This window comes from Cynocephalus volans, chromosome 11 (assembly GCF_027409185.1).
Source record: "Cynocephalus volans isolate mCynVol1 chromosome 11, mCynVol1.pri, whole genome shotgun sequence".
Lineage (NCBI taxonomy): Eukaryota > Metazoa > Chordata > Mammalia > Dermoptera > Cynocephalidae > Cynocephalus > Cynocephalus volans.
The window spans coordinates 57824410-57852009 of record NC_084470.1 but is presented as its reverse complement, the minus strand read 5'-3'; the positions used below and the strand labels follow the sequence as shown (position 1 = coordinate 57852009).

At 49.0% G+C, this 27600-nt stretch overlaps 2 protein-coding genes and 1 pseudogene across 8 annotated transcripts in view; 2 read left to right on the top strand and 1 right to left on the bottom strand.

Moving 5' to 3' along the window:
- SCAP (SREBF chaperone) overlaps positions 1-5303 on the top strand; it is a 57449-nt gene extending 52146 nt beyond the window's left edge. For 2 of the 3 annotated variants that reach the window (XM_063113940.1, XM_063113942.1), the window contains 11 exons: positions 5-381; positions 896-1069; positions 1152-1353; positions 1426-1541; positions 1627-2161; positions 2240-2325; positions 3825-3907; positions 4014-4180; positions 4352-4432; positions 4591-4797; positions 4882-5303. In XM_063113940.1, coding sequence (XP_062970010.1) covers positions 5-381; positions 896-1069; positions 1152-1353; positions 1426-1541; positions 1627-2161; positions 2240-2325; positions 3825-3907; positions 4014-4180; positions 4352-4432; positions 4591-4797; positions 4882-5127 — 2274 coding nt within the window. In that variant the 3' untranslated portion in view covers positions 5128-5303. The remainder of the gene's footprint in view (positions 1-4; positions 382-895; positions 1070-1151; positions 1354-1425; positions 1542-1626; positions 2162-2239; positions 2326-3824; positions 3908-4013; positions 4181-4351; positions 4433-4590; positions 4798-4881) is intronic. The other variant, XM_063113941.1, reaches the window with a different exon arrangement.
- A 247-nt stretch (positions 5304-5550) lies between these two features.
- PTPN23 (protein tyrosine phosphatase non-receptor type 23) overlaps positions 5551-27600 on the bottom strand; it is a 37864-nt gene continuing 15814 nt past the window's right edge. Inside the window, exons 3-25 of one of the 5 annotated variants that reach the window (XM_063114280.1) lie at positions 14120-14247; positions 13788-13864; positions 13105-13154; positions 12839-12970; positions 12464-12544; positions 12258-12389; positions 12112-12159; positions 11807-11863; positions 11641-11699; positions 11378-11457; positions 11146-11260; positions 10993-11058; positions 10468-10613; positions 9856-10167; positions 9621-9775; positions 9365-9516; positions 9096-9275; positions 7250-8999; positions 6960-7144; positions 6772-6876; positions 6557-6695; positions 6351-6464; positions 5551-6272 (exon numbers count right to left, since the gene is read on the bottom strand). In XM_063114280.1, the coding sequence (XP_062970350.1) occupies positions 5793-6272; positions 6351-6464; positions 6557-6695; positions 6772-6876; positions 6960-7144; positions 7250-8999; positions 9096-9275; positions 9365-9516; positions 9621-9775; positions 9856-10167; positions 10468-10613; positions 10993-11058; positions 11146-11260; positions 11378-11457; positions 11641-11699; positions 11807-11863; positions 12112-12159; positions 12258-12389; positions 12464-12544; positions 12839-12970; positions 13105-13154; positions 13788-13864; positions 14120-14247 (4743 nt within the window). In that variant the 3' untranslated portion in view covers positions 5551-5792. Of the gene's footprint in view, positions 6465-6556; positions 6696-6771; positions 6877-6959; positions 7145-7249; positions 9000-9095; positions 9276-9364; positions 9517-9620; positions 9776-9855; positions 10168-10467; positions 10614-10992; positions 11059-11145; positions 11261-11377; positions 11458-11640; positions 11700-11806; positions 11864-12111; positions 12160-12257; positions 12390-12463; positions 12545-12838; positions 12971-13104; positions 13155-13787; positions 13865-14119; positions 14248-27600 lie in introns of all 5 variants that reach the window. The other 4 variants (XM_063114282.1, XM_063114277.1, XM_063114278.1 and 1 more) reach the window with 4 other exon arrangements.
- LOC134390842 (syntenin-1-like) lies at positions 22574-24379 on the top strand (annotated as a pseudogene).

Genomic DNA, 27600 nt, shown 5'->3' with positions numbered 1-27600 from the left:
GCAGGCTGGCACTGTTGTCTGGATTGGCATCCTGGTATACACCGACCCAGCAGGACTGCGCACCTACCTCGCTGCTCAGGTGACAGAACAGAGCCCACTGGGCGAGGGTGCCCTGGCTCCCATGCCTGTGCCTAGTGGTGTGTTGCCTGCTAGCCACCAGGACCCTGCTTTCTCCATCTTTCCACCTGATGCCCCGAAGCTACCTGAGAACCAGACATCACCAGGTGAGCCGCCTGAACCTGGGGGTCCGGCAGAGGGTGTCTATGACAGCCCAGTTCCAGAGGTAACTTGGGGGCCTGAGGATGAGGAACTTTGGAGGAAACTGTCTTTCCGCCACTGGCCAACGCTCTTCAGCTACTACAACATCACACTGGCCAAGAGGTGAGTTGGGCCGTGCCCGCTGCCACCTCCTCACTTGGTGTCAGCACAGTGTCCCCAGAGCATCCCCTTCCCCCTCAGGTGCAAGACCCACTGGTTTGAATTCTACATTTTATTTCAAGTAATTAAAACTATTCTTAAGGTGATGAGGTAGGAACTGGTGCTCCAAGCAGCCACAGCTGGAGAGAGGTGCTGGGTCCTTGCTCTGAGGAGTCACAGGTCGCTGCCAGCAGAATGAGGTCCACCCACTCTGAGACAGCTGCACAGCCATGATGGCTGCTTGGGTGCTGGTGTGTGTAAGGGAGCAAGGGTGATGTGCTGGAGCTGGCTCGGGGCGGGACCTGCTTCCGTGTTCATCCCCCATGCCGGGAGCTACAGAAGAGGGCCGTCATTTGAGTGTGGCAGGTTGAGCTGAGTCCTGCATGGAGAGGGAGAGTAGGGAGGGGACGGGTTGGCAGGGCAGCAGCAGGAATCCCTCGGGGCATCCCTGCTGAGGCCACCCACTGCCCGGTTCCAGGTACATCAGCCTGCTGCCGGTCATCCCGGTCACGCTCCGCCTCAACCCGAGAGAGGCCCTGGAGGGGCGGCACCCTCAAGACGGCCGCAGCACCTGGCCACCGCCCGGGCCCGGGACGGCCGAGCCCAAGGGGCCAGGCGGGGCGCAGACCCACGGGGACGTCACGCTGTACAAGTAAGGGGGTGGGCTGGGGGGATGGGATTGGGGGCAGCCGGCAGGGGTAGGGACGCCTCACCTCGCCCCTGCCCGCCCGCAGGGTGGCGGCGCTGGGCCTGGCTGCAGGCATCGTCCTCGTGCTCCTGCTGCTCTGCCTGTACCGCGTGCTCTGCCCGCGCAACTACGGGCAGCCCGGTGGTGGGCCCGGCCGGCGCAGGCGCGGGGAGCTGCCCTGCGACGACTATGGCTACTCGCCGCCCGAGACAGAGATCGTGCCGCTGGTGTTGCGTGGCCACCTCATGGTGAGCGGGGCGGAGGGCGGTGCGGGGAGCGGCTGGGGCCCTGGCCGGGACGAACACCACGCGCTCTCGTAGGACATTGAGTGTCTGGCCAGCGACGGCATGCTGCTGGTGAGCTGCTGCCTGGCGGGCCACGTCTGCGTGTGGGACGCTCAGACCGGGGACTGCCTCACGCGCATCCCGCGCCCGGGGTAGGTCCGCTCCCCCACCCCCATCCCGCCTGTCTCGCCACCCCGCCTCCCGTCCCCCTCCTCACCCCGCCTCCCGTCCCCCCAGCAGGCAGCGCCGTGACAGTGGCGTGGACAGCATGTTCAGTGTATTCGAGGCTCAGGAGAGCTGGGAACGGCTGTCAGATGGTGGGAAGGCTGGCCCAGAGGAGCCTGGGGACAGCCCTCCACTGCGACACCGCCCCCGGGGCTCTCCGCAGCCTCCTCTCTTTGAGGACCAGCCGGACCTCACCTGCTTAATTGATACCAACTTTTCCGCGGCACAGCCGCGGTCCTCAGAGCCAGTTCAGCCCGAGCCACGGCACCGGCTGGGTCACGGCCGCGCTCGGGACTCCCCGGGATATGACTTCAGCCGCCTGGTGCAGCGGGTGTACCAGGAGGAGGGACTGGCTGCCGTCCACACGCCAGCCCTGCGCCCACCCTCGCCTGGTCCCATGCTGCCCCAGACTCCTGACGACGAGGGGGGCTCTTCTGAGAAGGGCTCCCCTTCCTTCGCCTGGGCCCCCAGTGCAGATGGTTCCATCTGGAGCTTGGAGCTGCAGGGCAGCCTCATCGTGGTGGGGCGGAGCAGCGGCCGGCTGGAGGTGGGCAGAGGGGTTGTCCTCGCTGGGGGCTTGTGGTCCGTCCCCGCTGGCAGGTGCTCACAGCCTTTGGGCTTGCAGGTGTGGGACGCCATCGAAGGTGTGTTATGTTGCAGCAGCGAGGAGGTCTCTTCAGGCATCACAGCCCTTGTCTTCCTGGACAAAAGGTGAGAGTACCAGGTTGCCTGCCTCAACCTCAGATGTCCCCAGCCTTTCATGGTCAGGCTGCTGTCCCTGAGGCTTGAGTCCTGGCTCTCCTCCACTGGTGAATGACTTGACTTCTTCTGCCGAGCTCCACACCTGTGAACAGAGGGCAGACCACCTGGATGGAAGGGGTGAGGACTAAATGAATTATGGGGTGTGACATGCTTAGAATAGGGCCTGGCACATGGTGAGTTCCCAGGGCCCTAGCCACTTGACAATAGGGAGTGAGTACACCATTTTCCTTTCTCACCCTTCTGAAGTCAGTTTGCTGGGCGCTGTTTGCTCTTCTTTCCCTGCTCCTGTTGCGCTTGCTCCTCAGCCCGCCTCTTAGCTGTGGGTGTTCTCAGAGCTCCTTCTGCACACACTTCCTGGGGTATCTCAGCCACTAGGTGTTGGCTCTCTGAGCTGAAGAACCCAGGTCTCCACCCATGACCAGGTGCCTCCTGCTGAACATCTTCACTTGCATGTCCCATGCTGGCTCTTCCTTCCAGGGGCCCTGACTATTGGCGGCACCACTATGTCTAAGCTAGAGCTGAAGTCTTTTTTTCCCTTGGGGTGGGGGTATCCCTTGCCCTCAGCCAGTGGGCTGTTGCCTTTGTTGCTGCCACTGCCGGGATTCTTGCACAGGCCTTGGCTGACATCTTACCCCCCAGACTGGCCAAGCTCATCGGGTCCCTCCATGCTCATTGGAAAGTGTAAATGTCTCAGCCTGACCCTCAAAGTTCTTGGTGACCATGGTTTCTCCTCCTTGCTCTCCACCTGCCTATATACCGAAGCTTCCCCAGGTCTGCTGTGGGCCTTCAAATTCAGGGGCAGAGGTGGTGGATGTCCATTGCCTTTGGCTGGAGGAAGATTTTGAATCCCACCCACTGTGACGTTTTGGGCCTACTGGGCAAATGGACATCCCTGCCTGTCAACTGGTGCCTAGGATTTCTTGTGAGCAAGCAAAGAAAATTCTTATTTCTGTGTGGAAGGAGATGGAGTGGGCTGTGCATGGGTGAAAGCTGCCTTTATGTGATAGAGACAGCAGCCTCCTGCAGCTCCACAATGCAGCCCCACCCTAGATCCTGTTTCCCCTCCTCAGAAGCCTTCCCTGAAGCTCGAGGCCATGGAGGGGAGCCCTCCACTTGTTTTTGTTTTAATTTACACCCTTACAGTGACGTTCACCAGGTGCCACTTTATGCGTATTTGCTCATTTAATCCTCACAACCATGCTGGGAAGTGGGTACTGTTACCCCCATTTCAGAGATGAAGGAACTGAGAAACTAATAGTTAATGTGAGCTCTCTGGCTCTAGGATCTGTTCCAGCACCTTGGGCTTTTCTCTTGGCCACGGCCCCTTGTCTTCCTTCCTGCACTGGACTGGCCTGTTTGTCTCTCTTATTCCCATGTGCCCAGCCAAACTCAGCCCCAAGATTGGGGGCTCTGAGGGAGTCACCCTGGCAGCTGCTCTTCTCTTCCAGGATTGTGGCTGCTCGGCTCAGTGGTTCCCTCGATTTCTTCTCCTTGGAGACACATACTGCCCTCAGCCCCCTGCAGTTCAGAGGTCAGAGGGCCTGGGGTGGGCAGGTGTGCACACAAGGTGGGTGGAGTGCAAGGGACGTCTGCTAGATGCCTTTTTGGAGATCAATCATTTGGCCCATTGTCCTCAGGGACCCCAGGGCGGGGCAGTTCCCCCACATCTCCCATGTACAGCAGCAGCGACACAGTGGCCTGTCACCTGACCCACACAGTTCCCTGTGCACACCAAAAACCCATCACAGCCCTGAAAGCTGCTGCCGGGCGCCTGGTGACTGGGAGCCAAGATCACACACTGAGAGTGAGTGTTATCTCATCACGTGAGTGTTGGATTGGCCTGGCACAAGGGGTGGGGATTTTTCTGGGTCAGTCAGGAAGAGGCTGTAGGAGTCCCAGATGAATGTTGGAAGGCATGTCTTCGCCAAACTTGGAAAATCCTAGAGACCAGAACTGATGCTTATCCATGTCCCAGGTGTTCCGTCTGGAGGACTCGTGCTGCCTCTTCACCCTGCAGGGCCACTCAGGGGCCATCACGGCTGTATACATCGACCAGGTGAGGGGCTTATAGGGGGCTGTGGGTGTGGGGTAGAGGGGTACCAAGCTGGGCCTGACTGACTACTGGGAGGGGCCTTCCATGAAGCAGAGGGGACACTGTTGTCAACAAAGGTACTCCACCACAGTGACCCCACTACCCTGGACCTGTTCCCCTAGACCATGGTGCTGGCCAGTGGAGGACAAGATGGGGCCATCTGCCTGTGGGATGTGCTGACTGGCAGCCGGGTCAGCCACATGTTTGCTCACCGTGGGGATGTCACCTCCCTCACCTGTACCACCTCATGCGTCATCAGTAGTGGTCTGGATGACCTCATCAGCATCTGGGACCGCAGCACAGGCATCAAGCTCTACTCCATTCAGCAGGTAGGCAGGTGGGGGAAAGCATAGGATTCTTGGTGTTGTAGGAAAGAACTCAAGATACTGAGCTTGTCATGTCCTTGCCTTCAGGACTTGGGCTGTGGTGCAAGCTTCGGTGTCATCTCAGACAACCTGCTGGTGACAGGTGGCCAGGGCTGTGTCTCCTTTTGGGACCTAAACTACGGGGACCTGTTACAGACAGTCTATCTGGGGAAGAATAGTGAGGCCCAACCTGCCCGCCAGATCCTGGTGCTGGACAATGCTGCCATTGTCTGCAACTTTGGCAGCGAGCTCAGCCTGGTATATGTGCCCTCTGTGCTGGAGAAGCTGGACTGACGGCAGATAGCAGCTGAGACACCACCTCGACTGGCTACACCAGGGCCTCCCGGCAGGAGTGTTGTATGGGGCCCATGCACTGGACTTAAACTGAGGGAAAGGAGCTGAGCATCTTCTGGCAGCTGCCTCTGAACTGTCCTGCCTTCTGACTGTAATATTAAATTTTTTAAAAATAACATCTGCTAGAGAGCTTGTGAGCTACTTGTATCTATCTTCCCCTGGAGGAGTTCCTGTGTCACTTACCTACTACCTCCCTGTGCCTTAATCCTTTTCAGAGCTGCCCAAGAAATGTATAGCAACATGGATAGCAAGGGGGAGAGCCTCCTTAACAAATTGTTTGAGAGGTCTGGAAAACAGAGAGTGGCCCTGCTGTCTTAGCTGAGGCTCCCTCCCTGAGGCAGCAATGGGCAGACTCAGACAATGGCCACAGAACAGGTTGGTTTATTACTTCAATAGCAAAAAGCTGAAAAATGTCAGGTCCCACAAAGGAGCAGAACCTGACCCAAGGCTCGTGGTACATTTCTACCCCACGGGCTGGGCCAGGCAGGGCCAAAGGCAGCAGGAATGGGAGTAAGAGGCTGTGGCCCCCCACCCCCCACCCCGAGAGAGGCCTGTGCTGGGCTTGGGAGATGATGTAGTGTAAGAACCAGGCAGGCAAAGCCTGCTCAGGTCTTGTTAAGTGTCCAGAGTGGATCCAGAAGGCTGAGGGGGTCATCGGTGGGCCGGGCAGCCCGCAGCCCCTGACCATTATGGGCCTGCAGAAAGTTCTGCTTGCTCATCCGCTGCTTTCCCCGCAAGGAGCTGTCCAGGGAGAAGGCCTCTGGGGTCAAGGAGGCCAGCAGCTCCAGGGAGGAGGAGGGGGGCCCCAAGTTGGGGGCTTCAGGCACCAGCTGCTCCTCCTCAGGCTGAGGGGCCTCAGGCAGGGGTGAAGAGAGAAGAGGTGGGGAGGAGGAAGTGATGGGGGTGGATTCTGGCAAGCTGGCTGGTGGCAGGCCTGGGGGCTCTGCAGGGCCTGGCAGGGTGGCAGCCGGGGAATCCAAGCCCCCAGAAGGCCGGATACTGAGCTTGGCAATGGTGGCCTGGATGGAGCTGATGGGTACGTCCCCACCAAGGACCAAATCCTGGGAATCCTGAGGAAGATGATTCTGAGAAGACAGAGTGGGTGAGGAGAGGGCTTCACAAGGGTGTGGCTGTCCTGACAGCCCCCAGGGAACCTCCTTCACCTTCTGGCTAACGCTTGTGCTGGCCAAGGGTCTGCATGGAGGGAGCACACCATGGCGCTGCAGGACCTGCTCCACATGTCTCACCACCGCCTCGTGGCAGAACCTAAGATGCAGCTGCAGAGGAGCATCTGGCTTGGTTAGCTGGGTAAGGGCCCATCATCTCAGGGCAGAGGGCCCTCCCAGCCCCGACCTGCCCAGACCCTCACCTTCTCCTGCAGCATGTGTTTCCTCTGCTGCCGCATGCGCCTCACCAGCTGAGGCAGCTCAGGGATCCCATTCCCAGCCTCCACCTCCTGCACGGCTGCGTAGAGCAGCGCAAAGGCTCCAGTGCGGCCCACACCGGAGCTGCAGCAAGAAGGGGGTGTGAGGCCAGGTCAAGAGCCTATGTCAGAGTAACCCTCAGGCAGCTGCCTGCCCCTACCTGCAGTGCACGACAATGGGCGTGTGCAGGGGTCGCTGGTGCAGGTAATGTGTGTGCACCTCCTGGATGAAGCGCAGTAGGTTGCTGGGGCTGTCAGGCAGGCCTCTGCAGGGCAGGGCAGGGTCTGAGCCAGGCCTGGTCAAAGGCCCTCGCCCTCCCCCAACCCTCATCCAGGGCCGTGGACGCACAACTCAGGCCAAGTGGGGAAGTGGAGGTGCACAAGAGAGCGCTTGAGGCTCTGGTCTCGGAACTGCAGGCTCAGTACTCGCTCTACGTGGGTTTCAGTGGTGCGGACGCTGCTCAGGGCCAGGCTCAGGGCACCATGCACCATGTGCTGGCCCCTCTCAGTGGGGAAGTAGCGTGCCACCTTTTGCTGAAGGGCAGACAAGCCACTACAGTTAAGGCTGGTTTTCCAGGGTCCCCTGCCCTACCATCCCACACTGCCCTTGTGGGCACCCACCCAGCCTCTTGCTCTCACCTTCTCCATCTCAGCCTCAGACACCAGCATGACAATGACCGACACCTTTTGCTCATGCACCATGAGCCAGAAGTCAGCAGCTGTGCCAGGCAGTGGGGCCTGAGTGGCCACTAAGGGTGGGCAGTATGGCGAGAGCCCCTCCACACAACTGGCATTGATGTAGTCATCCTTGCCTGAGCGGAGCACCACACGGTTACTGTCATAGGGCATGACATCCTGATGGCGGTTCTTCAACGAGTAGCAACGGGCAATGGCAATGGAACGGCCTCGGGCATCATGTTCCTGCGCATCTTGCAGCTCCCTCCAGACAGTATCCAGAGCCCCTGCATCCCCCAGCTGGCCTCGAAAAGCCTCCAGCTCCTGCTGCAACTGCTGCAGCCTCTTAGGATGCTCATAGGGGTCCCGCTCAATCAGCCGCAGGGCCTGGGGCCGACGGCCCTCAGCTGCATCAACCTTGGTAGGCTGCAGCAAGGGCTGCCCACCCCCAGGAGGCTGAGTGCCACCATGCTGGCTTTCAGGGCTAGAGGAGAGCAGGTCTGCAGCCGCAGTGCCTCGGCGCTGGCACGGGGGCTGCTCTGCTGCTGGGGGCCGAGAGGGTACTGGGCCAGGCCCTGGTGATGGGGCAGGTGAAGGCACCAGGTGGGGACTAGGGGTGGGCTGGCCAGCAGGCGGGGGGCCTCGAATGGAGAGAGGGGCTGCCTGGGGGCCCAGGGGCCTGGGAGATGGGGCAGGACCATATGCCAGGGTGGGATGTGGAGGTTGAGGGGGCCCAGGGCTAGGGAAAGGCAGAGCCCCTGAGTTGGGGGGCAGAGGGTCTTGTGATGGACCTGTGTAAAGCTGGGTGTGCAGGGCTGGTAGTGGCTGCGCCAGGACACCAGGCTGGGGGGCAAAGGGATAGGGGGGCTGTGGGGATAAAAGTCCTGTGGCCTGGGGTGGGAAGAGGTGTGGATGCTGGAGTGGAAGGGGCTGCTGCGGGGGCTGAGGTCCAAATGCTGCTTGTGAAGGATGAGGCTGGGGCCCAATCCTCGGGGCTGGAAAATCTGTGATCCCAGGAGAAAAGTGGTGCTGGGCTGGGGGAGCTGAGAGAGTTTGCTTGGCTCCTACAGGGTAGGTGTAGGGTGTGGGCAGTGGCTGTGGTGGGAGCACTGGGAAGCAGGGCTGGGGAGGAACAGGACTGGGGTTTGGCCGGGGTGCTGCGTGGCTGGAGATGGGGGCCTGGATGCTATCTACTGTGGTGGTGGCTGGCCGGACAGCCATGGCCAGCTCAGGGCCTGAGAATTGGGGAGGGGGTGCTGAGGGCAGACCTGCAACTACTGGGGGTGGCCCTACCCCTACATAGGGACTGCTCACTACACCATGCTGAGGGGAGGATTGGGGCACAAGGCCCACCCCGGGCGTGTAGGCAGGAGCTGGGTAGAGGGCAGGCCTAGGTGCCATGGGCATTGCAGGGGGCCCTGAGGCCCTAGGCTGCATCAACTGGGGGGAGCTAGAGTAGGTTCCAGGGGGTAAAGGGCCTGAGAGATAGTGGGGTGTTGGGTCTGTGGAGCTGGTGAAGGGACCAGGAGGAAAGTGGAGTGGGGCACCACTCCCTAGGAAGCTATCAGGCGGCCGTGGGCCAGCTGCCACATCAGGGGGCAGGCTGCGCAGCTCCTCGGGTGGGTCTCCCATCTCCACTGCCTCCCCGTCCTCCCTGCGAGGCAGCAGTGGCTTTGGAGCTGTGGGCCGTGGCGGTGGCTTCTTCTTCAGCTCCCTGTGGGATGGGCAGGAAGAAAGGGGCCCAGACCTTCATCAGCCCAGCCTGTCCGTGCTGGAGACACTCCGCCAGCAGCCCTGAGGTCACACCCACCTGTCCAGAAGCTGCTGGCGGGCAGCCTCGCGGGCCTGGCAGGTAGACTGCGCCCGTTCCAGCAGAGTGGCCACCTTGCTCTCTAGGTCTGCGTAGAAGTCCTTGCCCTCCTGAGACTTCTTCATCAGGTCCTCATAGGCTTCATATGAAGCCACTAGGGTCTGCAGCGTGGAGTTCCACCTGGCAGGCAGAAGGGCTGGTGTGAGGTGAGCTGCTGGAGCGGGACTCTGGGCAGGGCTCCAGGCAGGAGCACAGGGCCAGGCACTGACTTTTGGTCCAGTTCGCTGAGCACCCGCCGCACGGCCGCATACTGCACATTAGCTTCTGTCAACGCACGGAGGACGTTGTCCTGGGCAGCCAGGTTCTGCTCCAGGTACACCCTCAGCTGGTCATACTTCTTCAGCTGCTCCTCGAACAGCTTCTGAGGAATTGTGTTGGGGGTTGGGGGATGGACACTCAGGGCTTCACCACCTGAGGGTGGAACCCAAAGCCAAACCCCACCCTGACCCTGCTCACCCAGCCCACCTTCATCTCTGAATGGTCTGTGGTAACCAGCGAGGCAGTGATGTCATCCTTCTGAATAAGCTCCCTCAGCTGCTGCTCTAGGGACACACGCTGGTCCCGCATCTCCTGCACCTTGGCCAGGATGCGCTTCAGGTTCTCTAGCACAGCCCTGTCCTCTGGAGACAACAGTGGTCAGTGAGGGGCCAGAGAAATCCCCAGCTCTGAGTCTCTCCCCATGGAGATGGCTGGGGCTCACCTGGGGTGAGGGCTGGCGTGGGCAGGGCAGCCCGGACCTGGTCCAGCGGCCCACTAAGCAGGCGCAGGTTGCCAACATGCAAATTCATGGCACGGTGCAGCTCGCTGTTGGTAAAGGAGGCCTTCTCATGGACTTCCATATACTTGGCCCATTCTCGCCTCACCTCTGCCAGCTCAGCCTTGGAAACAGCCGGGATGGCCCCAGCCTGACCCACTGCCTCCTGGAACTTCTGGTCTAGCAGTTCATCCTCCTCCAGCAGGTCCCTGATGTCCTTCAGGGAGGCCTCCACATCCGTGAACACGCCCGACAGCACTGGGGGTGTGTATTGGGGACAGCACCTGAGGCAGGCAGACCAGGCACCAACTCTGGCCTGTCCCCCAAGAGGCAGAACTGCCCACACAGGGAAGGGCTTGTGTGTGGCCCATCACGCACTGGGCTCCACAGATGCAGGGTGCACCAGGTAGCGACCCACAGGGTGTGGGGGTGGATGCCTGTGCCAGAGCTTAGAGGGGTGCAGCCCCCAACCTGAGTAAGCAGGGGATGCAGGGAAAAGGCCATGGCAGATGACTTCAGTGCTGCCCTCTCCACCTGCTTGCTCTGCCGCTCACTTACCTTGCATAGACTGGACAAGGTTCCTGACAGTGTCGGGCCGGACGCTGAGAGCTGCACACTTCTCCATGAGCTGGGGCGGGATGTGGCTGTATACGTCAAGGTTGTCCACTGTCTCGGGATCCAGCTGCATTGAATCCATGAACTGGCTGTTGGGGCAACAGTGCCAGGTGGCTGCTTGGTGCTGATCTAACTCCTTTCATGTAAAAGGAGCCTGCTAGGGCGAGCCCTCCACCACTGAAGCTAGGACTGAGATCTTAGGAGACAGCAAATTGCCATCCCTGCCTGGACCCACAGAACATGCCCAGGACACGGCTGGAAACAGTGGGACAGAAGGAACATTCTCCCGCAGACATATGACTCTGACCTTATAACTAGCCCATGCCACCCTGGGCAAGGAGGCAGAGTTCGGAGACCTACCAATGAGAACAGACATTTCACTCCTTCTCTGCCGTCACAGGCAGCACTGGGACCCCAAAGTAGCCTGGCATGCACCCCTCTGCCTCCCACCCCCAGTCCCACACTCACTCCAGGACCTCATTCTTGTCCTCAATCTTGGCCATCATCTCCCGAAGCAGCTTGGCCTTTTCCTCACTGCAGAAGTGACAGAGCAGGTACTGTAGGCCCACATCTCTTGAGACACCCTCTGTGCCAAGAACAGGACCAGCCCCTCCCACCCACCTGTACAGCGATGAGGCCTCGTGGGCAGCCATGGGTACCAACTTGGCGAAGATGTCAGGGCCTGTAACAGCTGGGTCTGTGGGGTTCACTGGCAAAGGCTTCACCAAGGGGGCTCCTGGGGTGGGAAGAATGGTGGAGCTCAGGCCCACACAGACCTCAAGGCAGCCTCTGTTCTGCCCCTGGCCATCTTCACCCCTAACTGCACTCCTCCGCTGCCCCTCAGTTCCCAAACCTTTTACAGGCTGAAGAGTATCCAATGCTGGGACAGCCTCATGGTAAATGAAGTCATTGTCCTTCTTGGCAGAATTGTACCTAGAGGTTGGGAGTGAGGAGAGTAGGGAGTTGTGGGGGGGTCAGCAGGGATCCAGGACCTAGCTTCCCATGGGGGGCACTGCTCTCCGACACTGGTGACTTCCTCCCAAGGACCCAGCAGAGGAACGAGACTCTTCATAACAAGAGGGAACGAAGGCCACCCCTAGCCCCACAGAGACTCACTTTCCCCCAATGACATCCATGGCGAAGTGAAGTGCATCTTGCACAGTGTCAGGCTGGCCCTGGAGGGTAGAAATAGGGGTGGGGCCTCAGCACCAACCACAGCCAGCACTAGGACTCCCCCTACCCTCAGGGCTCTGAGGGGCAGCCGGGCCTTCCTCAGCTTTACCTTGGCCAACTTGATGGCTTCATTGAGCTTGTCCAGGGCGCTCTGGAAGTATGCAACCTGCAGAGGGCAGCAGGCAAAGCCTGGTCTGTCCCTCCCTGCTTGGACCCCTACTCCTGCCTCCCCATCTAGCCCTGAGGTGACCCATCAGAAGACAAGACGCTGGCAGCCAGCTTACACCTCCCACTATCCATGCCTGCTCAGACCCTTCGGGATGAGGGCTGCAAAGATGGGACAACATGTAAGACACACCAGGCCTGCAGGGTGGTGCCAGGGATGTGAGGGAAGGACAGAAACAGCTCGCTCACCCGCTCCCCGAACTTCTGTTGCTCCTCGGCCTGCTTCCCCATGTGGAGCTGAGAAAGAAAGAAAGAAAAGCCATCATGCCTCGTTCCCTGGGCCGCGACTCAGCCCAGTCCAGCCCAGCCCAGCCCCCACGGTCCTGTGCCCTCACATGAGCCACAGCTGCAAAGTAGTAGATCTTCATCTGTACGAGCTTCTTCCAGTCCTTCTGGATCCGGCCCAGCAGTGAGGCAGTGTCGGGGTTCTCCAGGGCCCGGCATGCCTCCTTGTAGTAATCCACCACCTGGGAGATAACAGGGGACCAGTTGGTGGTGGTCAGGACTGCAGCCAAGGCCTGCCCTCAGCCCCGGCGCCTACCTGTGCACTGATGCGGGCCACCAGAAAGCTCTTCCTGTTGTCCAGCATCGACTTCTCCAGGAGGCATTCCTGAGCCTGGCCCTGGCGCGACACATGCAGGTGCACTCCTTCACTCACCTGAGTCCTTTCCATTCCCCAGGGGTAGACCAAGGCATCTTCTTTTTGCTGCCCTCTCTCCTCCAATTTCCCCCACTCTGAGAAGCACCACCCTACTGCTGATCCACCCGGAGCTCATAAGACCAAAACCAAAGCCCCTCACTTGTCCCGTGCTGCCATCTGCACATGGCCTAGTCCAAGATCCCGACCTAACTGCCCTCTCCCTTGGCCATCTCCTCCCCTGGACTCAATTCAGTTTTAACCAGGGCACCTGCTCACCAGCATGAGGTTGACATTGAGAGTAAGGATCTGGCGGCTCATGTCAACACTGTAGGCGTGAGGAAAGTGCTCACGTAGGTAGGCAAAGGCGCCTGCTGCGCACTGGAAGTGGGTACAGGAGACCTTCATGCCCTGGGAGGGACGAGGGGGAGGATGGCCTGTGTCCCTCCCATGGAGCAGGAGCTATTCCAACTCCAGAGGCGGAGAACACTCGGCACCTCTCCCTGGTATGTCCATGTGTCCCACACTGCCCCTCTCCTCCTCACCTCCTCAGATACCCGCTTGTCCATGGCCCCAAGCATGGAGTGCAGCGCCCCTGGGGAGGCAGAAGACACAGTGTCAGGGGCACTGTTGTCATCCTGATTGTGGAATCAGGAAAACAGTGGTCTGAGAACTAGGACAGTTAGTCCAGGGACACTAAAACTGGAGTGAACAGGAAAACTCAGAAGTGCAGCCAAGCCCTTAATCTCTACCTCTGCACTTGCACGGGTGCGGGGAGAGGAAGGGGGCACCCCTGTGCATGGTCTAGGGGTCCAGGCTTGAAGCTTCAGGGATGCCTACGCAGGAGTCTGGGGCTCCCCAAGCTTCTCCCTGGAGCCAGGTTGAGACTGACTAGCAGGGCAAGTTGAGGCCAGCCTTGTTCTCCTCCTGCCTGAAGCAGCCCAAAGCCACAAGGAGGGAGGGTAATGTCCAGTCAAAGAAGAAAGGCCATCTCTCCCAGCTGGAGCACACGGTGGCAACTCTGTGTTGCAGCCAGCCTGGTAGAGAATCTCCCCAGCACAGTGGCTCCCTGTGGGCCCAGAACACAGCAGAGAAGCTGGGAGAATTCAGTGAAGAGGTCAGAATCCAGGTTCTTCCCTTCCTTAGCCCACTGCCTTGTGGCCATCAATGAGCTGAGAACCAGGGTTGGTGGGGTGGTAGGGCCCTGGGGAGGGATCAGGCAGCTCACCAAGGTTGTAGAGAATACAGGCCTGCTCATACTTGATGTCCTCATGGGCCACAGACTTGCCTGAGAAGATCTCGGTCCTGCAGACATACCACCCCCGTCATCTAAAGAGTAGAAGCTGGCCAGGGCCCTGAGGCCAGGCAAGGGGACCAGCTAACCCAGTGTGGGGATGTAGAGGGGAGACCTAGGGAGATCACACTAGGCCACTCCCCATCCTGTGCAGCAAGAAGAAAGGGGAGGAGAGGGTAGGTGCATCCCTACCACCCAGACACCCCCAAGCTGTCTCAGGTAACTTCCAGGCTCCCTGCTCCCCAGCCCTGCCTGCTGGCTCTCACCAGGTAACAGGGATGGCAGCCTCCTGGCCTGAGCCCATGGGGACTCGACTCTGCAGGTAGTGGAGCTGGCCAAGGTACTTGCGGAGGACACTGCAGCCCTCAAAGTCCCGGGGGACACGGACGGCATTCTGGGGGATGGGACGGGAGAAACAGGCCTGCCATCATTTGGGGTAGAGGACAGACAGGCTAGCTCATCCACAAATGCCAGGAAATATACAGCAAAGCTGGCAGACTGCACACTCCAAGGGATTTAAAGAAAGCCCATGGCTACACCTGTAGTCATTCAACAAACCATTTCACCAGCCAGGGCTGCAGACTGTGAATTGGTCCCAATTCTGGAAGGCTGTTTGCAACATGTTTTAAAATTTTTACTGTACTTAAATTTTGACCCACAGTTCTATATCTTAAAGCAAACTGGAAGACAGAAATAGTTTCTGAAATGAACCAAATATATTAGGATCTGGATAATTATAAAGATGTGCATGACCAAGAAAGCTATACAAAAGATCTGATTTTAAAATAAAGAAATCTGGGCCAGCCCGTGGCTCACTCAGGAGAGTGTGGTGCTGACAACACCAAGTCAAGGGTTTGAGATCCCCTTACCGGTCATCTTTTTAAAAAAAATTAAAATTAAAATTAAAAAATTAAAAAATAAAGAAATTTAAACGCTGGCCAGTCAGCTCAGGTGGTTAGAGCACAGCCTTATAATACCAAGGTCAAGGGTTTGGATCACCATACCAGCCAGCCGCCAAAAACAAAACAAAAAATCTAAAAGATGTGAATATCAAGGCATTATCAATGGATACTATATGGAAATCGACAGTAACAAAAAAGGAAGTTATGATCAAATTCCAAATCCTCACAAACTAGTTAAAAAGTGTAAGAAAGAATCATCAAGCAAAGCAAAGAACATGTTGACAAAAAGTAAGAATAAACTGTTTTGTAGTTAACAGGATCTTCACAGACATCTATCTTCTTAGAATCTGGTTTAAAATATATTACTACTAAAATAGATTCTGATCCTGGAAACCAAATTGAACTACATAAGAATTAAAAGCAAAGCACTACAACTCCCAATAAAAAAGAGACATCCCATTTGTGGAAGTGATCAAAGAAGGAGAATATCAGGTCAAAAAAGGAAATAAAATAACATTGAAATCAAAGAAAAGGAAGACCTCTATAGATCCTTCTCTAGATAAACATGAAGTGACGGAGATAATAACAACCCCATTCAGGGAAAGTCAGCTGACTCTGAACAAGCTGACAAGGAAAACAATTTGGAGAATGAGAAAACTTTCAAAATTAAGCCAGACTTTTACACAAAAGTGTAAGGGATGCTGTCAGAAGGACACCCTATGGCACACTGGAGCAGAAGAGTCTGCTCTAGTCCCACTCTACGCCACATCCTGGCAGTGTCTTAGAAGACCATCTCCACTCTCAGCCTGTTTCCTCCTGAAACAGGAAAGATAATCTCCTTGTGGTAGGGTCTCTAGAATGCCCAATGCAAGGACAAGGCGTGTCACAGCCACACTTGCTGTGGTGCCACCCCAGGTGCCTGACCCACAGGCCAAGGCTTCTCAAATCTAGTCATTCCTTTCACACACCTCCAGACCCTCTACTGTATTCAAATATCACTTGTGCTTCTTTAAACCAACCCACTTTTCAAATTAGAGCCACATTCTAAGCAGTAACAGCTCTGAAACAGATCTGATGTGCTAACTACACATTTTTTTAATACTCACTAAAACACATTCAAAAATACTAAAGTAACAAATATTTGTCTTGTACTTTTTTTGTTGTTGTTTAAGATGACTGGTAAGGGGATCTTAACCCTTGACTTGGTGTTGTCAGCACCACGCTCTCCCAAGTGAGCCAACCGGCCATCCCTATATAGGGATCTGAACCCATGGCCTTGGTGTTACCAACACCACACTCTCCCAACTGAGCCACAGGCTGGCCCTTGTCTTGTACTTCTAAAATCATATTTGGGAAACAATGGAAGCAGTCATCCCTGCAGGTCATACAGACCCACCTACACCCTTAATCCAACCAAGAATATATCAGCACTCCCTTGTCCTAGCCTAGTCTGTCAGACTTTCTGATGAGTTGCATGTGGTGGAGCACAGCAGCTCAGAGGAGTCTGGAAGAAAGCTCTGATGCAGTACCACCTCCATGCCATGCCCTGCACCTGTCAGTTCTATTTCCTGTAATCACAGGGCCAAGAATTTAACCTAGAGTTAGAAAAGGAAAGCTTCCTTAGAAACAACGAGTCCAGCCCAAGTTTTACAGATGAGGAAACTAAGACCCAGATGAAGGAAAGAGGATTGCCTAATTATATCTACTTTCCCTCGTTCTACTGCAAAACACTGAGCTATGGCAAAAGGTTAATTTGACTTATGCTATCTCTGCTTTTTATGTCTCTGTGCTTTGACACACTTTCTGTTATTCACTAAATTCTAGACCAGTGTTAGTTCTAAAATTGCTCTAATAGTTCATTCAGTTTTTACTTTATATGTTGCTGAGTCTAGGAGTTTTACAGGTCTGGTAATTTTTTCATTTAAGGAATTATTTATCAGTGTTCTATGTAACACTGATCCAGTCTAACTCCCACATTTGCTGGGATGAACAAACCGAGACCCAGGAAAGGGAAGTGGCTATCCCAATGTCCTTCAATGAATTATTTTGTGCAGGGACAGCACAGGTCTGGAGGCAACCTGTCCAGAGCTCCCTTGGGGGTGGCTCTCTCCAGTCCACTGCTCTGTGCAGACTGCCTGCCCTATACTTTAGAAGATCTGCTTCAGAGGAGGCTTTGGAGATACAGTGACAATGCTCCTCCCAGGGTGTGTTGTGTACAAGTGTGCAAAATGGTGGCAGTCCCAGGGTTAAGATTATCTCATTAAGTTTTCAAACTTTGTTCAAATAAATTTTTTAAAAATTCAATCTGTGAGGAGGATTCTGGGAAGACAATGGATTAAGCAGCACCAGAAATTTGTCTCCCCACATAGACAACTGCATTGGCAGAATCTGTCTGATGTCACTATTTTGGAAACTCTGGAATCTACTAAAGACTTTCAACTTCCAGGGGAAGGCTTGGACAGTAAATTCCAGTTAATTTTGGTAAATTTTAGCTACTCATCTCCCACTCCCAGCACCTGTCAGGCAGCTGTGCACCAGTTCCAGGAGCAGCTTTTGGGAGCCAGGGTGGGCAAAAAGGATTCTGTCCTCCAAATATAGGGGATCTGTGCCCTGATCACTGATTGCTGCTTCTGATCACAGACATACAGACCAAGAGGCAGAGACCATTATTGCACCTTCCTCCATTGTTGCAAGCTCCTCCACCTCTAACTGAAGTAACTTCCAGTGACTTAAAGTCCTGGCAACTTTTTTCTCTACTATTCGTTTTTCTCTTTTTCCTCTTTTGGGAGCCAGACATTGAAAATGAGGACATTCATAGGCTGGCCTGTGACTCACTTGGGAGAATGTGGTGCTGATAACACCAAAGCCACAGGTTTGGATCCCTATATATAGGGATGGCCGGTTAGCTCACTTGGGAAAGCATGGTTCTGACAACACCAAGTCAAGGGTTAAGATCCCCTTACTGGTCATCTTTAAAAAAAAAGAAAAAAGAAAATGAGGGCATTCAAAAGCAACCACATATACAGGGGAAAGTTAAAAAGTCACCACCTATACCAGAGAGAGGCACAGGCTCAGGAAAGATCAGAGAAGACCTTAAGTTTACACCTCAGGCTGATCCCAGGCACAGAGACATCCTGCAATAAACAAACCTCAGGGATAGGGAAGAATCTGACTTCTAGAGTTACTATGTCATTAGATTCAAATGTCCTGTCTTCAACAAAAAAGTACAAGTCATACAAAGAAACAGGAAAGTATGGCCCATTCAAAGTAAAATAATTAACAGAAATAGTCCCAAAGAAAGACCAGATGGTAGACCTATTAGACAAAGACTTTAAAACAACTGTCTTAAAGATTCTCAAAGAACTAAAAGAAAATGTGGAGAAAGTCAAGAAAACAGTGTCTGAACAAAATGGAAATATCAATAAAGAGATAGAAAACCCCCCAAAAAACCAAAAAGAAATTCTGGAGCTGAAAAGTACAATAACTGAGATAAAAAATTAACTAGAGGAGGGCTGACCTGTGGCTCACTTAGGAGAGCGTGGTGCTTACAACACTAAGTCAAGGGTTAAGATCCCCTTACTGGTCATCTTTGAAGAAAAAAAAAATTAACTAGAGGGATTCAAAGGCATATTTCAGCAGCAGGAGAATCAGCAAACCTGAAGACAGAAAAATGGAAATTATTGAGTCTAAGGAGGAGAAAGAAAAAAGATTGAAGAAAAGTGAACAGAGACTAAAGGACCTGTGGAACATCATCAAGTGCACCGATATATGCATTGGGGAATTTCCAGAAGAGTAGGAGAGATAAAGGGGCAGAGAGAATATTTAAAGAGATAATGGCAAGAAACCTTCCCAAATTTGATGAAAAGACATGAATATAAACATTCAAGAAGCTCAACAAACTCTAAGAGACCCAAAATGATACATGTTATAATCAAACGTTTGAAAGACAAAGACAAAGAGAATCCTGAAAGCAGCAGAGAGAAGCAATTCATCACATACAAGCGATCCTCAATAAGATCATCAGCCATTTCTCTTTAGGAACACTGGGGACCAGAAAGCAGTGAACAGAAACATTCAAAGTACTAAAAACAAAACAAAACAAAAAAACCGTCAACTCAAAATCCTATATCTGACAAAACTGTCCTTCAAAAGTAAGAAATAAATTAAGACATTCCCAGATAAACAAAAGTTAAGGGAGGTTTTTTTTTTTTTTTTTTTTTTTACCACCAGACCTGCCCAGCAAGAAATGCTTATGGGAGTCCTGCTGGTTAAAATGAAAGGACACTAGACAATAACTTGAACCATATGAAGAAATAAAGATCTCAGTGAAGGTACATACATGGGCAATTATAAAAGTTAGTATCATTGTAACAATGGTAGGTAACTCTACTTTTTGTTTTCTACATGATTTAAGAGACTAATAGCTTTTTGAAAATAAAGAAAAATTAAATTTACACATAGTAGTTTAAAGACTATCTCTTCAGTATATATAAATGTTCCTTTATAAACAACTGTATGCTAACAAACTGGAAAATCTAGAATAAATGGATAAATTCCTGGATACATACAAGTTACCAAAGTTGAATCATGAAGAATTAGAAACAAACCAATAACGAGTAATGAGATTAAAACAGTAATAAAAAGTCTCCCTTGGTTAGAGCACAGTGTTATAACACCAAGGTCAAGGATTCAGATGCCCTTACCAGTGAGCTGAGCAATAGCAGCAGGAAAAAGTCTCCCAACAAAGAAAAACCCAGGACCAGATGGATTCACTGCCAAATTTTACCAAACATTTAAAGAAGAACGAATACCAATTTTTCTCAAATTCTTCCAAAAAACTGAAGAGAAGGAAATACTTCCAAGTTCATTCTAGAAGGCCAGCATTACCCTGATGCCAAAAGCGGAAAAAGATACAACAAAAAAAGAAAACTACAGATCAATATTCCAAATAATCATAGATGCAAAAATTCTCAACAAAATACTAGAACTAAATCCAACAATGCATTAAAAAGATAATTCACCACAATCAAGTGGAATTCATCCCAGTGATGCAAGGATGGTTCAACATACACAAATCAATAAATGTTAATACATACATCAACAGAATGAAGGACAAAAACCATATGATCATTTTAATAGATGTAGAAAAAGCACTTAGTAAAATCCAACACCTCTTTATGATAAAAACATTTAACAAATTAGGTACAGAAGGAATGTACCTCAGTACAATAAAGGCCATATACCACAAACCCACAGCTAATATTATACTGAACAGACAAAAGTTGAAGGCTTTTCCTCTAAGATCTGGAACAAGAGAAGGATGCCCATTTTCCCCACTCTTATTCAACATAGTAATGAAAGTTCTAGCCAGAGCAATAAGATAAGAGAAAGAAATAAAGGGTATCCAAACCGGAAAGGAAGAAGTCAAACTACATTTACCTGCAGATGACATGACTATATATGCCGTGAGCCATCCTGCTATAGGGAACAGCATGGGAGCCTGAGTGATATCCCTTGTTCTGCAGGCTTCAAGGGGGTCCCATATGTGCGGTACGGCTCCATGGAAGTTCTTGTTTGTTCACCTTTGGTTGCTTGACAAGGCTTCCCAGAATTAACAGCCTAACCTTTTGGCTTAGTATGGCTTTGGGAAATTCCCTGGAGTTTCTCAAAGGACATGTTAAAATACATCAAAATTAACTGGTTTATTTAAAGGGCATTGTCAGTACTAAAGGTGTTTTTGATGCATGTTCCCGGTATGGGTTGGCTCCATTTAATTTTGTCATTAATCTTCCTTGTTAGTGATGTGTGCATGGACCCATTGCGGCTGTGGTCATGCTCTTGTATGTCTGGAATGAAGTTATTATGTTGGATTTCTATTCACATCCCCCAGGGAGACAGTGGGTCTGGGTGCAGTAATGTTTATAACTATTTGATCATCACCAGTTACAGATTTCTTTGTTTCTCCCCACTCCCATAGTTTCACTTGATGTACCAAGAACATGTTGTTTCCCTAGTAATAATAAGATATATTGCGTTTTTGTTAGAGTAGGATCATTTAACTTTTTACTTTGTTCCTCATACTGTTCCCAGAGTCAATTGGTAAAAAAATTGGAAAGGTTTACTATAAAGATGAATAGGTAAAATAATAAAAATATTAAAAAAGGTTTTTGATATTAATAGATTTTGTTTAGATTAGTTTATAGTATAATTGTTTTTAGTAGTAGTATAAAATATAATAGAACATTATAATCAAGTTTCATTATATAAAATCATCTTGTATATATTGTGATTTTGGTCATAAATTAAAATAATAAATATAAACATAAGACATTAAATTGTTAAATATAAGTAAGATTTTATAAGAATTTAGAATATAAGTTTATGTGTAAGTTTAAAAGGTCAAGAATTGTGATTCAGACCAAAAGTCTGACACTCTCTAATGCCAAGCATGCTGCTATTGTATAGTTTCCTGGCCACAAGCCACAGGCTTTGGGGTAAACTACTGATGCATGAGAGGGTGCTTTTATCACAGCATGAATGCTTTGGAACAGTCTGATTTTTCTTTTTCTATAGAGATAAAATAATAAATGTTTGATTAAAAGATAAATCATCATGTAAAAAGTTAAGTAAAAAATATAAATAAAGCAAGATTCATGTGGTCATTGTCCATACTTGCACTAGACATCTGTGGTCCATCTCTTTCTTTCCTCGCCGAAGCCACACCACCTATTCAGGTCCAACAAATCCTGCGGAGCTGGTCTCCGGCATATACGTATATATAAAAAAACCTAAGACTCCACTAAAAAATTGCTAGAACTAACAAATGAATTCAGTAAAGGTGCAGGGTACAAAATCAATATACAAAAATCATTAGCATTTCTAATACCAGTAGTGAACTATTTGAAACAAATAAAAAAATCCAATCCCATTCACAATAGCTGCAAAAAAAATAAAACACTTAGGAATAAATTTAACCAAGAGGTGAAAGATCACTACAATATAAACTATAAAACACTGATGAAAGAAAATGAACAAGACACAAATAAATGAAAAGATACCCCATGTTCATGGACTGGAAGATTATTGTTAAAATATCCATACTGGGCCGAGCCCGTGGCGCACTCGGTAGAGTGCTGCGCTGGGAGCGCGGCGACGCTCCCGCCGCGGGTTCGGATCCTATATAAGAATGACCAGTGCACTCACTGGCTGAGTGCCGGTCACGAAAAAAACGACAAAAATAAAATAAAATAAAATAAAATATCCATACTACCCTAAGCAATCTACAGATTCAATGCAACCCCTATCAAAATACCAATGACAATCTTCACAGAAATAGAAAAAACAAGAAAATCTTAAAATGTGCATGGAACCACAAAGGACCCTGAATAGCCAAAGCAATCTTGAACAAAAAGAACAAAGCTTGACATATCACATTACCTGACTACAAAATATACTACAGTGCTACAGTAACCAAAACAGCATGGTAGGTACTGGTAAAAAAAAAAAAAAAAAAAAAAAAACCAGACACATAGACCAATGAAACAGAATAGAGAGCCCAAGTGGCTGGCCCGTGGCTCACTTGGGAGAGTGTGGTGCTGATAACACCAAGGCCACAGGTTCGGATCCTTATATAGGGATGGCTGGTTAGCTCACTTGGGAGAGCATGGTGCTGACAACACCAAGTCAAGGGTTAAGATCCCCTTACCAGTCATCTTTTAAAAACAGAAAAAAAAAAAAAAAAAAAAGAATAGAGAGCCCAGAAATAAATTCACATATTCACAGCCAAGTGACTTTCCACAAAGGTGCCAAGAACACACAATGGGGTAAGTACATTCTCTTCAATAAACAGTGCTGGGAAAACCAGATATCCACATGCAATAGAATGAAATTAGACCCTTATCTCTCTGTATCCAAAAATCAACTCAAAATGGATTAAAGACTTAAATGTAGAACCCAAAACTATGAAACTACTAGAAGCAAACATAGCTCCATGACATTAGTCTCAGCAATAATTTTTGTGGATATGACCTTAGAAGCAAAGGTAACAAAAGCAAAAATAGACAAACAGGATTACATCAAACTAAAAAGCTTCTGCACAGCACAGGATACAGTCAACAAAGCAAAGAAACAAAGTACAGAATGGGAGAAAGTATTTGCAAACTATGCATTTGACAAGGGGCTAATACCCCAAATATATAAGAAACTGAAACAACTCAATAGCCAAAAACCGAAACAACCCAATTAAAAAAGGGGCAAAAGCTCTCTCGCTCTCGCTCTCTCTCTCGCTTCCTCTCGCCATGTGATCAGCTTGTACCCACTGGCTGCCTGCCACTTTCTGCCATGAGTAGAAGCAGTCTGAGGCCCATACCAGATGCAGCTGTCCCAGAATCACTCACAGCTGGAAGGACTTTTGCTTTTGGTCTCATATGAGACTTTGGACTTTGTACTTTTAAAAGCAGTCTGAGGCCCATGCCACATGCAGTTGTCCCAGAATCGCTCAAACTGCCTTTTCTGCAAACCCTACCAACCCAGCAGTTTTGTCAGACGCTTCTGCACCCGTCTCTCAAGATGGAAATCTCTATCCTAAACTGTATCCGGAGCTCTCCCAATACATGGGCCTGAGTTTAAATGAAGAAGAAATATGTGCAAATATGGCAATGGTCCCTGGAGCGCCAATTCAGGGGCAGTTGGTAGCAAGACCTAACAGTATGAACTATATGGTGACTCCTGTTACCAGTAATGATGTTGGAATTTGTAGAGCAGAAATTAAGCAAGGGATTCATGAAGTCATTTTGTGTAAGGATCAAGATGGAAAAATTGGGCTCAGGCTTAAATCAATAGATAATGATATATTTGTTCAGCTAGTCCAGGCTAATTCTCCTGCCTCGTTGGTTGGTTTGAGATTTGGGGACCAAGTACTTCAGATCAATGGTGAAAACTGTGCTGGCTGGAGCTCTGATAAAGCACACAGGTGCTCAAACAGGCTTTTGGAGAGAAAATTACTATGACCGTTCATGACAGGCCCTTTGAACGGACAACTACCATGCATAAGGATAGTACTGGACATGGTGGCTTTATCTTTAAAAATGGAAAAATAACATCCATAGTGAAAGATAGTTCTGCAGCCAAAAATGGTCTTCTCATGGAACATAACATCTGTGAAATCAACGGACAGAATGTCATTGGATTAAAGGACTCTCAAATTGCAGACATACTGTCAACATCTGGGACTGTAGTTACCATAACAATCATGCCTGCTTTTATCTTTGTACATATTATGAAACGGATGGCACCAAGCATTATGAAAAGCCTGATGGATCACACCATTCCTGAGGTCTAAAAGTCATGGCATGATGGAAATGTAGCTGAACTCCTCCAGTTTCCTTCTTCAGCAACTTCTGTATTATGCACATGAAGCTTTCCCAGATCCAGGGAGCATATGCTGCATGAGGACCTTCCTATCTTACATTATGGCTGGGAATCTTACTGTTTCATCTGATATCTTGTTCACATTTCAAGACAGTTGTAGCCTTATCCTGGTTTTACAGATGTGAAACTTTCAAAAGATTTACTGACTTTCCTAGAATAGTTTCTCTACTGGAAACCTGATGCTTTTACAAGCCATTGTGATTAGGATGACTGATACAGGCTTAGCTTTATGTGAAAACCAGTCACCTTTCTCCTAGGTAATGAGTAATGCTGTTCATATCACTTTAGTTCTATGGTATATTTACATTTTTAACATGTTACCACAGTATATTTAGAATGATTGCTTTTGATAGATTTCTTTTTTAAGTTCTCTGTGTGTGTGTGTAAAATACCAATTAAGAACACTGGTTTCATTCCATGTAAGCATTATACAGCATATGTAGGTTGCAAAAGATTGTAATGATTGTCATTAAATGTTAACTACCTTCACTTAATGCTTGAACTGTTGCCTTAACTATATTAAGCATCTAGAATTAAGACCAAAATATAATTATTGCTGCCTTTTTAAAACTCAAAATGTAGTTCAGTATTAAACTGAAATGTACGCTTAGCCCAGAATACTTTAATGGTACTTACTGAGCTATAGCATAGCTGCTTAGCTGTTTTTGAGATTTTCTAGTCGTTGCATAGCGGAAACTTCTTTCTTCTGAAAGTTGCCAGTATCACTTTCTGAGGAATGAATTGCTGTACATTTAACGTAAAAATTCTTGTACTAAACAGGATAAACTTTTGACTCCCTTTGTTTTTGTAGGTTAAGTGGGATAATACTTAATTTTGGCATTTCAGTCTTAACATATCCTAGCTACTTCGATATGGTCTTTGAATGTTTTCCTGGTAATTTGTTCCATTTCATGACTCCTTCCTGCAAACAAAATGGCAGTGACACTTTATTCTGATTTTTTTTTTCTTTTTGGTTTACGACTATTCTGTTTTGAGTATGTCTAAATAAAGTTAAATTTTAGTCTGTAAAAAAAAAGGGGGGGGGGCAAAAGACCAGAATAAACATTTCGCAAAGAAGACATACAAATGGCCAACAGGTATATGAAAAAATGCTGAACATCACTAATCATCAGGAAAATGCAAATGGCTATTATAAGACAGAAAATAACAAACACTGACGAGAATATAGAGAAAAGAAAACTCTCATATATTGTTGGTGGGAATGTAAATTAATACAGCCATTATGGAAAACAATATGGAGGTTCCTCAAAAAACTAAAAATGGAACTACCTCATTACCCAGCAATCTCACTGACAGGTATATACCCAAAGGAAATGGTCAATATATTGAACAGACACCTGCACTCCTATGTTCACTGCAGCACTATTCACAAAAACCAAAAGATAAAATCAACCTAAATGTCCATCAGCGGATGAATGCATAAAATAAATGTGGTATATTATATGCTAAAATACTATTCAGCTATTTAAAAAAATAAAAATGAAATCCTGTTATTTGCAGCAACATGGATGCAACTGGAGACCATCATGTTAAGTGAAGTAAGCCAGTCACAGAAAGACAAATACCTCATGATCTCACTTATGTGGAATCTAAAAAAAAGAAAAAGAGGTTGTTACATAAGTGGAGAGTAGAATGATGGTTACCAGGAAGGGAAAGGGGATGGGGGTCAGGGAGGCAGGGAAGAGGTGAATTATCAGGTACAAAGTTACAGGTAGACAGGAAGCTTATACTGGTGTTCTAGGCTGACCATAGCTAATAATATTACGTTGAATATTTCTTAATAGCTAGAAAAGCAGATCTTGACAGTAATTACCACAAAGAAAAGATAAATGTTTAGGGGATGGATATGCTATCTATCCTAAGTGAATCATTCATGTATTGAAACAACACACTGTACCCCCACAAATATGTACAATTAAAAATAAATTTTAAAAAATCGTACCAATTTTTCCTATGTTTGGGGACAAACACAATCTCTTATACTTTTAAATTATAAATAAAGTTTTTATTTAAACCTTCTTTTGTTATTCAAGTTAAAAAAAGTTGTTTAGAACAGAGTGGGCAGGTGAGGTAATTGACCTTTTTGACAGTTTTCTCCTCTTAAGAACAATGTGACCTTCTTTAAAAATCTAAGTTCCTCTACAGCAACATAAAAAAGGCCATATGTGAAAAGACTTCAGCTAACCTCATACTCAATGGTGAAAGATTAGAAGCTTTTCTTCTAAGTCCAAGAACAAGACAAGAATGACTACTTTTGCCACTTCCAGAGCAAACTCCCAGTCAGAGCAATTAGGCAAGAAAATAAATAAATAAATAAAAGGCATACAAATTGGAAAGGAAAAAGTAAAATTATCTCTGTTCGCAGCCAACACAATATTATATGTTGAAGAGGGCTGGGAGGCCAAAGTCAGCAAAAAAGATGCCCAATGAATGCTTCATGAGGGATCCCCCCAAAATTTGTAGAACTAATAAACAAATTCAGCAAAGCTTGAGAATACAAAATCGACAAACAACAATCATTTATGTTTCTATACACTAAAAGTGAACAATCTGAAAAGGAAATTAAAAAACAATTCAATTTATAATAACATCAAAAAGAATAACTTTAAAATAACCAAGAAAGTGAAATCTTGTACACTAAAAACTACAAAATGTCACTGAAAGAAATTAAGAAACACAAATAAATGAAAAGATCCTGTGTTCATGTACTGGGAAAATTTAATATTCTCAAGAGGACAGAACTACCCAATCTACAGGTTTAATGCAATGCCTATCAAAATCCCAAAATTTTTTGCATAAATAGAAAAATTCATTCTAAAATTCATATGGAATCTCAAGGGACCCTGAGTCACCAAAACCATCTTGAAAAAGAACTAATCACACTCTCTGATTTCAAAACTTACTACAAAGCCACAGTAATCAAAACAGTACGGTACTGACATAAAAACAGACATATGGATCAAGAGAATAGAAGAGATCCCAGAAATAAATCCTTTCATACATTGTGTTATGGGCTAAATTGTGCCCCCCCAATCACATGCTGAAGTCCTAACCCCTAGTACCTCAGAATGTGACTGTATTTGGAGCTAATACCTATAAAGAGGCAATTAAGGTAAAGTCAGGTCATACAGGAGGCCCTAATCCAATATAATTTTTGTCCCTATAAAAAGAAAATATTAGGACACAGACATGCACAGAGGTAAGATCATAGGAAGATACAGGGAGAACACAGCTATCCACAAGCCAAGGAGAGGCCTCAGAAGAAACCAACCTGCTGACACCTCGATCTCAGACTTCTAACCTCCAGTACTGTGAGAAAATAAATTTCTGTTCTTCAAGCCACTCAGTCTGTGGTACTTTGTTATGGCAGCCCTAGCAAATTAATACATATGGTC